General features: G+C 38.3%; 2 protein-coding genes across 4 annotated transcripts in view; both read left to right on the forward strand.

Annotated features, from left to right (window-relative positions):
• LOC141416471 (beta-defensin 109-like) overlaps window positions 1–15033 on the forward strand; it is a 187391-nt gene that overhangs the window by 48745 nt on the left and 123613 nt on the right. The window contains exons 2-3 of one of the 3 annotated variants that reach the window (XM_074053460.1): window positions 7236–7295; window positions 7755–7860. The gene's annotated coding sequence lies outside the window, so the exon portion shown is untranslated. Of the gene's footprint in view, window positions 1–7235; window positions 7307–7754; window positions 7861–15033 lie in introns of all 3 variants that reach the window. The other 2 variants (XM_074053458.1, XM_074053459.1) reach the window with 2 other exon arrangements.
• Window positions 5588–7561, forward strand: Defb135 (defensin beta 135). Its single transcript, XM_020181783.2, has 2 exons — window positions 5588–5645; window positions 7236–7561. Exons 1-2 carry the CDS (start codon window positions 5588–5590, stop codon window positions 7403–7405), a joined length of 228 nt encoding a protein of 75 aa, XP_020037372.1. The 3' UTR covers window positions 7406–7561.

Below are 15033 nucleotides of genomic sequence, written 5' to 3' on the forward strand. Positions count from 1 at the left end.
CCAAGCATAGTCTGTTGGTAGCCTCGGAGTCTCTACTCAGAATGGCTTGGTGCCTGAGTCTTCAGGGTTAGTTCTGGAGTCTGGAGTAGACCTGTTAAATGAGTGCACAGGAACCAGTCTGGGGCCCAGCTCTGCAGAGGCTGTCTTAAATGGTGAGATTGTAGAAACTGGCTTGACACTGGGCAAGCCTAGAGCCTGTGTCCAGGGGTGCTGGCCTGATGTTTGATGTTAGAGGTATCTAAGGTATTCCTGAAACCTGAGGTTATATGGGCCTATCTGTCTCTGAAGTTTCTGGATTAATTCAGAGCTTTCTTATTACTAGCAGTTCTTCCAGATTTTCTCTTTTCTTTGTAGGTAAAGGAACTATATTTCTTTCTATTGTTTAAGCCACCCAGTTTGTTGCACTGTGTTCTGAAAAACCCAGAAACCCAAAATACTAATCTTGAAACAAAACTTGAATTTTGTTGATGTGATGTCATGTATGTATTGTATATGGTTCATGTTCTCAATGATGTTGTAGTGATGTGAAGAAAGCAAATGTTAAAGAAAAACAGTAATGCATAAATACTGAAAATTTTATAAGCCAATGATGAAAAAGAGCCCCATGGGAGAAATTTACAAAAAGGAAACTAATATTTGGGGATGGGTGAGAAGGTTTAGAAAAATTCATTCTATGGAAGGTGGTGAGCTCATTCCTCTAAACAAGTAAATGTGAGGTAAAGATGGAGAGAAGTGTTGCAGATCTTTGGGCCAGGTGAATAGCATGTGTGAGAACTTTGAGGGGAGCGTGTTTTTCTTTATCTCATTTTTCTATTACATCTACTTTGTCTTCAGGCCCTGCTATTTTGTCTTCCATTTAATTGAACTGGTGGAGGGGCTTTCAACTGAATTTTTTATTTGATTTAAGGACATTTTCATTTCCAAAACTTTAATTTGATTTTTTCTTTTTAAATAGCACATATTAATTATACAAAGGGATTTCATTGTGATTTTTGCAACATGTATATTATATACTTTGATCATAGTCACCTATATATATGTTTTCAGAATTTCTATCTATTATTGAATTCTCCTTTCATGTCTTGTATTGTCTTCCTTATTTAATTTAGCTGTTTATTTGTGTCTCTTTGAAATTACTTAGCTTTTTGTTTGTATTCTCCTTGATTTCACTGAGGCATCTATACATGTCTTCTTTCATCTCATTAATCATACTTATCATCATTCTTTTCAGCTCAGTATTTGAGATTTAATCCCCTTCACTATCATTTGGATCCTTTGTTGTGTGATTGTTGACATTTTTTTTTGGGATGTCATGTTGTATTACTTTTGCATATTTCATGCATTTCTAGGTTGAGATTTGCTCATCAGAAGTCAATTCATTGATTGGGGGTTTTAGTTGCTCAAAGTCTATCCACTGCATTATTCTCTATATTCTGGCAGAACTAGGGAGTGACAGAGTTGATAGGTTATTTCTCACCACTGGCCTGGGAATATAACTCAACAATAACAAACTCACCAATTTAATACCAAACCAGATATTTACATGAAGTAAAATACCAGTGACAATATTATCTATACAACTAACCATGTTATATATGCAGGGGAATAATCGTTGTTGTATGGTATAGTAGGAGATTAGAAAAATAAAATTTATTTACATAGGAGTTAAAAGTTAGGTGGTAAAAATAAGAGGATAAGGAAAGAGACTAGGAAGATGGAGAGAAAGGGAGTGAAGTGTGAGGAGTGTGGGTAAACAAAATTCTAGCATGTGGAAATATAGTTCAGCTATTGTGAAGAAAGGGTGGTGTCATTAGGGATTGCAAAGGGATAGAAAGGTTAAGAATAATAAAAGAAGGAGGTAGAATAAATCACCAGCAGAATAGTTTGTATACGACAGAAGGGAAAAGTAAAAATAAAAAGTAAAGAGAAAAAAATGACAATATATAAAAGAATTAAACATTTAAAATGTCAATGTTTCTTCCTTGTGTAGGAGAAGAGCATTATAGAGTCTGCTGAGCTTTATCAGTACAATGGATGTTCTCCACTAATCTTTGATTCTCTGATTTCTATCTGATGTGTTTACTCTTTTATCCCCTCAGGGCCCTGGATTGTCCAGGTACAGCCTGGAAATATTGCTCTGTGGTCAGTTAAAGATATGGATAAAAGGTAACTGCTGGGGTTAGGTGGGGCAGATCCTGGTGAGTAGTAGCAATTCCCAGGGATGAGACTGCTGTGTCAGGATTCAGTGGGATGTTTCCAGGCATGTGTAATAATTGGGAATGAGTGGTGGAAAACTTGAGCACAGTAAGTGGGTCAGAAAGCACTCTGCTGCTCTTGAGGCCTGAACTTTTCTCTAATTGGAGTACCCAATGGCTGCTCTGGCTTGTCTGTGTGAGACTTTCCTCTTTCCACTGAGACCTCCAGTTGAATATTTCATTTGGAGAGAGAGGGGAAATAGCTCCTATCACTTGTGTATATACCTATACTGCTTGGTCAGGCAGTAGGTTTAGGATTCTAGCTAGTTGGCTTTCTCATTTCCACATTCTTCTTTGTTTTGGGTTAGACACAGAGGTACTAAGTAGCTTTATCCACCCACTGGTCCAGGGCTATGTGTGGGGACCTTTAAAGAGCTTGCTTAGCCAAAAATTTTCTCAAGGGTCAAATGTATTTGTGATTGCTTGCTGGGCTTGGCTGAGCAATGACCCTCAGGGGTCACCTTGTTATAGGAAAGTTCATGTATCTTCACCCACTTGTTGATATGCAGCTGAGTTGTAGGTTCTTTAATCAAATTAGCTTTCTTAGCTGAAAATTATTTCCAGGGGGAAGATGTATTTGCATCTGTACTGACCTGGCCTGTATTGAGGCCTTCAGGACCGAAACTGGTTTGCCCCACTGGCTGCTTATTTTGTCTCAGGTGGTGGGGCACAGATGCTTATCAGCTTCTGTGTGGTGACCCAGGATTTGACTTATGCTTAGCTTTTTGCATAGGTGGCTCTTGCCAGAAGCAAAACAAAACCAAATAGTTATAAAAAACCCCCAAACCAGGCTAAGATGGTCATAGGATGGAGTAGATCTGAGGGCAGTTCTGGGTCCCTCTATGCAAGATTTTCCCTTTGTTTCTGTTAGATATTTAGTTGGAGTTTGGTTCTTTTTTTGATTTTTCTCTAGCTACTATTTGTCCTTTTACTATTGCCCTTTCCTGGCTTGCTAACTTGCTGACCTCTCCTTGCAGCCAGGTACCTGAGGTTTTATTTCTGGTTCAAGGAAAGTGGTGCCTACACAGCAATCTGCCATCTTGGTCTCTCAGAGGGGAGTATGTTTGAGAATAGTAAAGGCCAGTAGTTTTCTTTCTTTCTTTCTTTTATTGTTGTACTGGATGGGTGTACATTGTGGCTTTACAAAAGTTCTTAAAGTATATCAAATATATCATACTTGAATTCAACCAGTAGTTTCAATACAGTAGTTTTCAATGTGAGAGAGAGAGAATGAATGAGAGGAATTTGGTTGGGAGAAGAAACCACAGGCTTCATTCTAAGCAGTCCCTAACTCCAAAGGAATCCATGGAAGGGTTTTTTAAAAATTATAATTATTAAACCACATTAATTGTACACATTAATGGGTTTCACTCTGGCATGCACTGAAGGGTTTTATACAGGGCAAAGATGTGATTCAATTTCAGTTTTATAAAAGTCATCTTACTGAGTGGCAGATGAATGATAAAAATCTAAACATGATATGACAGGCCATTTAGAAGGCCATTTACTTAGTTTAGGGACTAATGGTGTTGGCGTGGATTGAGTGGTAGAAGTGGAAGATGTATACAAATGGATGGGTATGAACTACATAGTTGGAGGCAGAATTGGTAAGATGTGGTGTCCAATTCAATATGAGTGGGGTGAAGTATCAGTTTCATGCCAGGTATTATTTGAAGATGGTATAGGGGCTAGTAGGAGATTGTGAAATGCTTCTTGCCTGTCTCATGGTTTGTGAAGCTAATGATGACAAATAGCCTGCAATCACCAAAGAGTGCCAGGAAGCAGTATCAATATTTCATTGATACAGAGGTGAAAGGGCATTCTAGGGAGAAGATACAAAGTAGAAGGTATGTTTACAATGGAGCTGGGATTCTGCAGGGCACAGTGGAAGGGTTGAGATGGAGGCCAAGGCAATTGGTTGGAAAAGGGGAGATCAGAGCCATATGCAGAAAGCAAATCTGACTGAGCATAATGCTGGAAAATTGTCCTTAAGAGTGTCCCTTGGAGCACTTGTGATTACTTGATCATTTCCCTTTAGGCTCTTCCAAGCTCATGTCTTCCATTCTTTCTTATTTATTTCCTATTTTATGCTCTGCATTTCTTTTATGAGTCCTTCAAAGACCTCTAAACTAGATCACATCTTGAAGTTGGAAAATAAGAGCCCACTGAAGTGATCTATCTATCTATCTATCTATCTATCTATCTATCTATCCTACCACCTACTTATCTATCATCTATCTTAACATGGTAAATAAAGTGCAGGACAGAGTGAAGTGATGGAAGAATTGGTTTCCAGTGCTGACTCTTTGCTATCTAGTTGGAGGAACATCACCTCTAGTTTTAAATGTCTTATGTTATATGGGTCTTAAATGTACACATCATAAAATTTTCACAAGAATTTCCTCACTTAATCTCAAAATGAGTCTTTGATATAGGTAGGACTGCTTTACAGATGAGAACTCTGGTATTCAGAAAGGTGAACTAAGTGCATTATTCAAAGCTCATCAAGTTAGTGCATACAGATTACAGAACAGAGCTCAGGCTTTCTCATTCTAGGTTCTGTATTACTTATACAACATCAGATAGAATTGTAAAAATTAAACACTTTGAAAACTGACAATCACTGTTGATCTTTAGTCCCTCAAAGGAAGGTTTTGACATACGTTCTGTGCATACTTCACACTGCCCTGTATGTGCCCTAAATATGGCAGTGCTCAGTAGGGGCTATAGACTCAGTGTGCTGTCCAGACTCATGTTAGTGGTATTATATGGGCTGTCCATGCTCTCTGTGTAGCTCTTATTTTTCTCTTTAGAAAAATGCACCTAAAGGGAATGCACTAGACTTGGGTTCTCTTATGTGAACTTGGGAAAGTTATTTATTCCTCTGAAGACTCACATTCTTTGTTTTAAGGTGGGGAGAACAATACCTACCTGAGTTTTGTGTGTGTTTGAGATTGAAAACAACCATCATAGACACTACCAACTACATGAAGTAGTCTTATGACTTTGTGCCCAAGATAGGATTTTATTAAATGAGTGTACAATGAAGATATAAAGATATATATGCAGCATTCTACTAGAACTGGGGCTGTTTACATAGCATAAATTCAGTTTCTAGCACACAAGTGGCACCCAGAAAATGTATTTTAGTAGTGAAGATGAAGATGTCATGTTCAAAGTCAAACCTTTCATTTATTGAACTGCTCAATGGAGCAAGCAGATGTTCTTGTTCCAAAAGGTTCACTAGCCATGCAGCTCCCTACCTCTCAAAAGCTACATATAGAGTGACTTTTCCCTGCACCTCAGCTGCCTCTTTGATGGTTGGGTTGGCCATGAGGAGCCTACTGTTGGTCCTTGTACTGCTTGTCATGCTCTCCTATGTTCCACCAGGTAAAATGGATTCCTTTGCCAGTGAAATTAGGAACAGCAAAGTGAAAAGGGGTGTGAAGTTCTACAAGAGTGAGACAAAAGAGGACTGAGTCAGGGAAGCTGAAGCAGGGAGGGACATGAGCAGAAGTAGATGTTCTGGGCTATCACCAAGGACAGCAACAGGAGTGACTCTCTTCCGAGAAGAAGCTTGCTCTGGATTTTTTCTGGAAAGTCTGTGAAATTTGTGGGGAAGGTTGGACTGATATTAGCAGAAAAGGGGCAGAGCTGAATGATGAGAACTTTACAGGTCTCAGGTAGGACTCAGAGTGGGAGGGAGGCTATTTTTTGAGGGCTCGTATTCCTTCACCAAGTCCTCTATCTGTGTAATTTTTCGCTCATTTAAAAGCCAAGGCAAATATTATGTGGAGCAGAATATACAAAGAGAGCTAGTTGTTAAAATTTATTAAATTGATTAATTTACAGAAAATGTGCACCAGTTTGAGGAGTCAGAATTTCTGTTCTCTGGACAGAAGCAAGTAACTTGACAATACTAAGAGTCCACTTAAATTACTAGGATGGAGGTTCTCAAAATTGCTTTGCTTGTGGTTTTCTGGGGTCTGCAGAAAGCTCCTACCCCCTGCCTCAAACCTTCATATTAAAAAATATCACTTAAGAGCCATGTGTGAAGGATTTAAAAGAAGGATGTCAATGAGGATCATATTGACACACTGCTGTTTTATGTGGTAGGATCTCTGGATACTTTGCATGGTGTCTCCACTGTACACCTTTGTCCCCAGACAGGTGCCCTAGGGCTGGTGAGCACATGGCAGACAAGTTTGCCTTTAGTTATACCACATTAATCATTTTTACAAATTGGTTACCTTTGCATCAAGGGCCCAATCCATGGTTCCATTGGAGCAACTGGTAGAGATAATGATAAGTCTTAGCATACAAAACTGGGGTGACTCAGGGCCACCTTCACCTGCATAAACTGTCTATTACCCCTCCTTTACTCCTTGGCTTACAGAGGTACCTAGGTCTTAATGTCTAGGAATGAGTAGGAAGAGATTTAGGAATGTGTTTCAGATATTTCAAACCATTTCACACTTGTGATTAAGCTAGAGCAGGCAGTAAGGCTCTTGGCATACTTCATACAGAATATTATTGGGGAATACAGTGCTAGAGCCATGGGCTTCCAAAATTCTAGTTCAGTGACCTTTTTTTCTTCATGCCCATAATTTGATAATTGTAAATTGCCTTGAGTAGCTAAATCAGACTGTGCATGTCTCCTGGTATGGGGCCATACAGACTCTCGGGGCTTCTCCAACATCTGAATGATCTTTCCATAGGAACCGTTGTAAGCTGAATCTGCTGGGCTCTGTGACCTCCATGTGACTGATTAATGATTCATATAATTGTGGACCATGGGAGCTAATGGTCTCATAATAAGATCTCTGAAAAATGAGAAGCAATCAGAAAGGAGGTATCCAGCAATAAGATGTGTGGGCTATCTTGGGTTATATTGAATTTATTATTAAAAAGTTTTGAAGGATGTCTCTAGGTCACACCTCAGGACACTAACTGTGCATCAACTTTTGTTTCTGTTGGCAGTTAAAAGTGGACCAAATAGTTACATACGACGAGCCTTTTCTTCATGTTGGCGAACAAAAGGTATTTGCAAGGTAAAATGTTCGGGAAGCGAAATATACCATACTTTCTGTGAGTCCATATATCTGTGCTGCATAAACAAAAAGGATTTACCTGTTCTGGTGGGGAAGTAGTTGTGAGTATCCAGAGGCTCATGCTGATTTCCTCTTGGAACCCAGATCCTTTCAACTGCACCACCCTATTAAAATGATGGCTTTAGTCAATCAATGTTTCTGTGTGTATTGTGTTTCCCTTCATTGGCTTTGCTATGGAAATACTTTTCTAATTAAATTCCCTGTCTTAGCATTTTTCTTTTTATTAATTTATTACTTATCAAAAGTATAAGAAGAATGTTTTTTGAAGCACAACTTACAATTAGTAAAGTGTATAAAATCATAAATAAACATTTTGACAAGTTTCATAAACTTCATGTACTTGTGTAATTAGCACGTGAGTCAGGAAAATAATACTACACTATTCCAGGTGCCATACCAGCCATTAGTCCACAAAGGATGGTCTCTACCCAGACTTCTAAAAGAAGAGTCCTGGCACCTGTTTTCAACTTTATATCAATGGAATTATTCAGTAGGTACTTGTCTTTTCAAAATTTAAATTTTTATTATACTGCATGTGAAACCCAGGTCCTCAAGCATGCTAGGTAAGTGCTCCACCACTGAGCTGGACACCCAGTTTCTGTAGGTACTTCTTTGTGTCTGACTTCTTCTATTTTACATTATTTTCATGAAATTTATTCTTATCATTTCTTGTAATTGTGGTCTATCATCCTCATGGGGTGCAGCATTATAAGGGAGCTTATACATTTGAATGTGCTAGTGTGGGCATATGATCATATCTGTAGTTTCTACTTTGGACTTTCATAAATTGAGAGTATTGTAGTGAATGGGTAAGCAGGCATTTCTGTGGGTATAAATGCAGAAGTGGACTTTTAGAAGATGTTTGTATAGTCTGAGATCTAGTAATTCCACACCTATCTTCTAAATTTGTTGTATGAATTTACATAACCTCCCCATATTGTCTGAGAGTTCCTGTCACTTTTCATCTGGGTCTACAACTTGTGTTTTCTGATTTTTAATTTCTGGGGTTTGGATAATGATGATATAGGGTGATTGAATTTGTATTTCACTGATGACTGATGAGTGCTGTTTCACGTATTTATTGAATGGCTAGATATCGTTATTTGTGAGGTGCCTATTCAAGACTTTCCATTTTTCTTGGAATTTTCTAACTTTGTCTACTTGGGACTCTCTTAAGGAACGTTCATCATTTGATGTCGAAAATAATGAAGTTAAAGTCATATTGAAAACATTTAAATTGAGATGTTGAATATGTTCTAGTTTACAATACCAGAGAATTATTCTACTATTCTTCTTTTTATTCTTAAGTTTTATTGACTCTTCTCATTATAGGCAAGGTTAAAATTCAACTAATAATGATTCAACGCCCTTCTTTAAACAGGCTATTGGGAGAATAAGGCTGCAGGAGAGACATGTTGCTTCCAATATATCGGGAAAGGAAGCCTAGATTGCTTTTGATGGAAAGCTTCTAGGAGGGAACACTATCAAAGCTTGGAGCTTTAAACAAACACTAGCTGTTGTGATGGGCGAAACATCCATCCTGCAGTGATTGTATCCTGAGACAGAACTAAGTGTTTTGGTTCTTCCAGTAAAGGGACAAATATTGTTAGACAAATGGCCAAGTCATTTTGCAATGATTTTGATACCAGTTCTGCCATCAGCTACCTTTATCCTGAGTTTCCTGCTCAGGTGGGAGAATAGTTAACATGGGCAGTTTCTCACCTATTACAACCAATAAACAGGGCTTTTCCTTTTCTTCTTTTTTAATGTTGACTGTAGTGAACTTGTTTGGTTTATATGTATTTGTGGGATACAGTGGACTAAAATAGACTGTGCTTAGTTTTTCTACCTCAGATATTTGTGATATGAGTTTCACTAGGCCTCTTATCATTTATTGAGGATTTGATACACTTACATTTAAGTAGTTATTAATAGTGAAGGATTTACTATGGCATTTTGTTAGTCTTGTAGTTCATTTGTCTTGTTCTTGTTTGCCATCTTCTTTTATGATTCATTGTCTCTTTGTTTTGATAGAATATTATTCCTTTCTGTTTTTCTCTTATGTAACTTCTATAGCTATTTTCTTTGTGTTTACCAAATGAGTTAGATAAACTATCACCCATTATAGTAGTCTATTTTAAGTTGATAACATTTTAACTGCCTTTGAATGTAAGAACTCTCCACTTTTATCTCTCTTCATTATATACTATTGATATTGCAATTTGCATGTATATATATTGTTTCCATCAACATAATTTAGTTATAATTGTTCTTTTATTAACTTTTATAGTATTATTAAATTAATTTTCCTACCATTGTTATAGCAGTACAATATTCTGTTTTTAAAAAATTTTATTAGCATATATTAGTTGTACAGGGGGATTTCATTGTGATATTTCCTTATATGTTTATAACGTATCATGGCTAGATTCACCCCCTGCATCATTCTCCCTAATCCTCCTCCCCCCTTCTTAAAACAATTTTAACAGGATTCATTGTTTTATTTTCATACAAGCATGTTAAGTACATTGACCATATTCTCTCTTTTTTCCTCTTCATTCACCATACTTCCTCCCACTAAAGCCCACACCTGAATTGGACTTGTTTTATATTCCTGTCCTTCATTTTGTTAGTGTATATTCATTGTTCAAAGGGGTTCACTGTGGTATTTCACACATGACTATATCTTAATTTAATCAGACTAACCTCGTTCATTATCCCCCATTTTCAATAGCTTTTAGTATGTTTCATTATACCATCGTTACACACAGATGCAATACATTTCAACATTATTCACTGTCATTCTCTTTTCCTCTCCCACCTCCTCCTACTCCTTGCACAGTCCCAACATTTATAAATATTGGGAGAATGTATCTGAACATATGATCACGTATGTATTTATGTATGTATTTATCTTTTAGGTTTAGCTTCCACATATGAGAGGAAATGTGTGAACTTTGTCTTTCTGAACCTGGCTTACTTTGAGTAACCTGATGATCTCCAGTTCCATCCATTTACCTGCAAACAACATAATTTCATTCTTCTTTATAGCCAAATAATACTCCATTGTGCATATAGACCACATTTTCTTAATCTACCCATAATATTCTGTTTTTTGCCTATGTATTTACCTTTACCAATGAGTTTCATACTTATGCTGCTGTTTAATGTCCTTTCATTTCAACTTGAAGAACTTCCTTTAACATTTCTTGCAAAGTGGGTCTAGCAGGGATAAACTCTGTCAGTTTTTGTTTGTCTGAGGAAGTATCTCCTTTTCAGTTCTTAAGGACAGTCTTCCAAGGTACAGTATTGTTCATTGACAGTTTCTCTTCTTTCAGCACTCAGCATATGTCATCCAAACCCTTTTTGGCCTGCAAGGTTTCTGTTGAAAACTCAAATGGTAGTCTTTTGGGGGTGTGTGCAACAAGTTGCTTTTTTTCTTTCTGCTTTTAAAACTGTATGACTTTGGCTTTTGAAATTTGATTATATTATGTCTCAGGTAGGTTAATTTCAATTCATCTTGTTTAGTGTCCTGGATCTGGTTGTCTATTTTCTTTCCAGGTTTAGGAATTTTTCAGTGATTATTTCTTTGAGTTTTTTTTTTTTTTTTGCTGTACTGGGGCTTGAACTCAGGGCTTTCACCTTGAGCCACTTCACCAGCCCAGTGTTTTGTGATTGCCCAGGCTGGCTTTGAATTGTGATGCTCCTGATCTCTGCTTCCTGAATAGCTAGGATTATAGGCATGAGCCACTGATGCCTGGCTTTGTTTCAGCTTTATTTAACTTTTCTTCCTGATTCATTTTCTGGTATTCCAAAAGTTCTCTCTCTCTCTCTCTCTCTCTCTAGATATATATCTATAGATCTATATATATATCCATATCTATATCCATCTATATCTATATATATATCCATATCTGTATCTATCTATATCTATATATATATCTCCAAAGCTATGTTTACTCTTTTACTTTCCTTTTTCTTTTCAGTTTGGATTTTTTTCAGTGACCTCTCTTCAAGTTTGCTGAACTGGATTATAACAAAGATGAGGCAGGAAATTCTGCTGAGGAGCCTCCAGGAATAACAAATGCCTGGTTGCATCTTTCAGATCCCTCAGTGAATCCTCCAGTCTTCAGTGCTATAAAATTTGAGTTATAGTGAAGCCAACACAGGTATGTGATTGCCATTGAAAAGGTTTTATTACTCACAGTTCCCAATAAAAGGTGGGCATTTCACATTGTGAAGGAGTACACAGGGAAGCATTGCAACTAATATGGAAGCAGAGGGAGAAAGAGAGAATATGGTCAAAACTTCTTACTGTGTTTTACATGGGAAGGAGCAATGAGGTAGTTTTGGATTGGCTACTTTGAGTAATTTCAGTTGGCTCTGGAGCATAGTGGCTATCCTTAATTGCCTGGATGAGGTGATTAAGGAGGGTAGATAGTGGTCTGAAGTGTGAGATCCTGACAAAGGAGGTGGCTGAAGTGTGTACTTGTGGATTAGTTGGTTGTATTTTAAAAATATGCTTGAGGGCATGTTGTTTACTTACTGTTTATTAGTTGGCTAACCTAGAGAGGGGCAGTTACTTCAGGGTCTTCCAACAAAGCCCCAGAAAACAGATCATTACCTTTGTCCACTTGGGCTGCCAGATCAAAATGCCTTAGACAGGGTGGCTTCTATACAGCAGATATTTCTCATAGTTCTAGAGGCTGAGAAATCCAACATCAGATATGATGTCCAGTGAGTGTCAACTTTCTGGTTCATAGACAGTGACTTTTGCTGTGTTCTCACTGGTCAGAAGATCTCTTTCATGACAGCACCAGTCCCCTTCACAGAAGCAGATTGCAGAATGGTGAGGTCTAGGGGTTGGGAGGTGGATTAATGAGAAGATATTGGCCAAAGTGTATAAACTTCTAGGTATAAGCCAAATGATTATAGTTGACATTACTACATAGTTTATTTAAAATTTGATAAGAGAAGAAATTTGAAGTTCTCTCATTCTTAAATGTCATATTTTATACTTTGAATATGCATTTTTACTTGTCAATTATACCTTAATAAAACTGGAAAAATAGATGCTTTACTAAATAAAAATAAGTTTCCCTGAATATGGAATTTTTTCCTTGCCCTTGAGGCTTTTTGGAATCTTTATTACAAATTCTAAACTCTCAGACAAATTTTAAACATCACTTTCTGCCACTGGAAGAGTGAGATGTCAAGGACTGAGATCCAGCGAGAAGTTTGAGGAAAGTTTATTTTATATTGTGACAAACTCCTTCCCCATCTTGCTGCCTTACTGAGAGATTTGGTAAATTACTTTCTTTTGGACTCAGAACCTCATGCTTGCTAGACAGGCACTCTACTTCTTGAGCCATGGTGCCAGCCCTTCTTGCATTGACTATTTTTAAGATAGAGTCTTGCCTTGCCTTATGCTTGGGTGGCTTGAACAGTATTCCTCATATTGCACAGCTGGGTCAACAGGTGCTCATCAGCATGCCCTACCATTAGTTGAGGGGGTCTTCTGAATATTTTGTCTGGGCTTTCCTTGAACTATGATCCTTTTAGATTTCTGTCTACCAAGTAGCTCGGGTTACAGGCCTGAGCCACTATGCCTGGTCTGTTAATATATCTTTTTTTTTTTTGGTTGCATTGGATTTGAACTCAGGGCAGGCACTCTTACCACTTGAATCCTTTTTTGTGATGAGTTTTTTTGAGATACGGTCTTGTGAACTATTTGCCCAGGGCTGGCTTTGAACCACAATCCTCCTGATCTCTGCTCCTGAGTAGCTAAGCTAATACATTGTTCTTAAGAAGGCTTTGGATCTTGGAATAGAATGTCTTTTGGATGTGTCAATGTATAGAGATCAACCAAAGTTAGTCAATTTCTGTTTCAGGTCTACATTTAAAGAAGCATAGCAGAGCTATAGGATGCTCATGTAACATATACACTTTCTCTGAAAGTAATAAAGGAGTTTCCAGTTCCGTTGTTTTAACAGTTCATTTCCCAACAAAGTCCATGAATCTAAAAGTTTGTGGAAAAGTAAGGAGAAGTGGTGCAGGATTGGCATATCTGTCTTGTAGTAGTGGAAAGTCTTGTCCATGAAGGACTTAACCAGATTTCAGAGAACTGATTCTTCCAACAGAGAGAACTCAGTCTCTCTGGTTTAGGGTTCAACTCTCTAATTGGTCTTTAGCAGTGTCACTGCATTTTGTTCTTCAGATTATCTGTAGGCAGGATTATTCTCGGATTTCTTTATCTGTGTGAGCAGAGAATTTGCATACACTGTAGAAGAGTTAAATGAGAAGCAAGCCTAATGCTGTGCTATAGTTTGGATGTGGTTTGTGTTGGAGGCTTTAGTCATTGGATGTACTGGGACTTTTAAGAGGTGGGACTTAGTGGGAGATTGTTAGGTCATTGAAGACTCTGCTCTCAAAGGGATATAGGCAGTTCTCATGAAAATGAGTTGTAATAAGAGTGGTCTGGACCCTTGACTTACTTTCTGACTTCTTGTCTGATAGATCTCTTGCTCCCACACATATTCCTGGTATAATGTCATCTGCTGTTAGGCCCTTACCAGAGGCCACATGGATAGGGCCACATGATCAGCTTCTAAAAGTGTGAGCTAAACAAACTTCTTTTCTTTATAAAGCAACCCAGGTTTAGGTATTATGTTAAAATAATGAAAAACAGACCAACTCAGGCTGTCTGGGATGTCACGAGGCCATATATTCCTGCCTTCCTCACAGTATAACCATTTTTCTGGGCCCTGTCTGAATGTATTCTTTACTCTGCCTACTCAGTAATTAGGGTCACTATTCCAGGCCACCTCTGGTCCCATTCCATTTACTATACATCCCCTAAAAACACCGCAGGAGACTTTGGCTTTTGAGAGGAGGACTCACTGTACTGGAATTTTAGTATCTTTCTCCCTAATGATACCAACACCACATTTGCTCAACATTGCCTGGGAGTACAGAACTCCTCATTCTTTCTCACTCACAGTTTTCCTTTCATCTCTTTCCAGGTGCAGTGACTGAGTGGGCAGACACTACTCTCATTTTCAGCCTGGGAACTTAGCCATTGTTACTTCAGCCCTGTACTAGATCAGTAATTGGCTATTTGAATAACCCCATCCTCTCAGAATCACTAGAGAATCCAATATACACCCAGCACTGAGACTAAAGAAAAGTGGTCTACAATTGGAATCCACTCTCCTCTGCCAACCTACTTTTCATCTCGAACAGCACATGTGGAACTAACCCATTGTGTACCTCTATGTGGGTTGATGGTGTGGAGCAGCCAGTTAGAAGCTCAGAGCAGTGCAGAGGCCAGCAAGGCCACCAGCCCATGACAGAACTTTCTAGGTTTCCTTGTGATATCTTCATAAGATTGGCTGGTAAAGAAAACAAGTCCAGATGGATTTAGACACTTTATTACTTATACATGTAGCAAAGCAAGATCTGCATGGTGTTAGCGCCCAGGCCCACAGGAGGACATTCATCCAAGGATGGGCAGTGGAGGTGGTGGGCTTCTTTGCCACAGAGAAGCTGGCCTTAAACTATAACAAGGCAGTTTTACAGCTTAGAGCTGAGCGCTAAAGGGCTGAGTTGGAAAGTCCTGCACTTAACTGAAACTAGGAGAGTGGATGAGAAATGACCTCATGACAGCC

The sequence above is a fragment of the Castor canadensis genome, chromosome 14 (genome assembly GCF_047511655.1).
Source record: "Castor canadensis chromosome 14, mCasCan1.hap1v2, whole genome shotgun sequence".
Lineage (NCBI taxonomy): Eukaryota > Metazoa > Chordata > Mammalia > Rodentia > Castoridae > Castor > Castor canadensis.

What these genes read in the sequence shown, in the direction of transcription:
- Defb135 (XM_020181783.2), top strand. Translation starts at nt 5,588, where the DNA reads ATGAGGAGCCTACTGTTGGTCCTTGTACTGCTTGTCATGCTCTCCTAT. An exon ending in GCTCTCCTATGTTCCACCAG is followed by an intron (nt 5,646 to 7,235) that starts GTAAAATGGATT and finishes TTCTGTTGGCAG; the next exon opens with TTAAAAGTGGACCAAATAGT.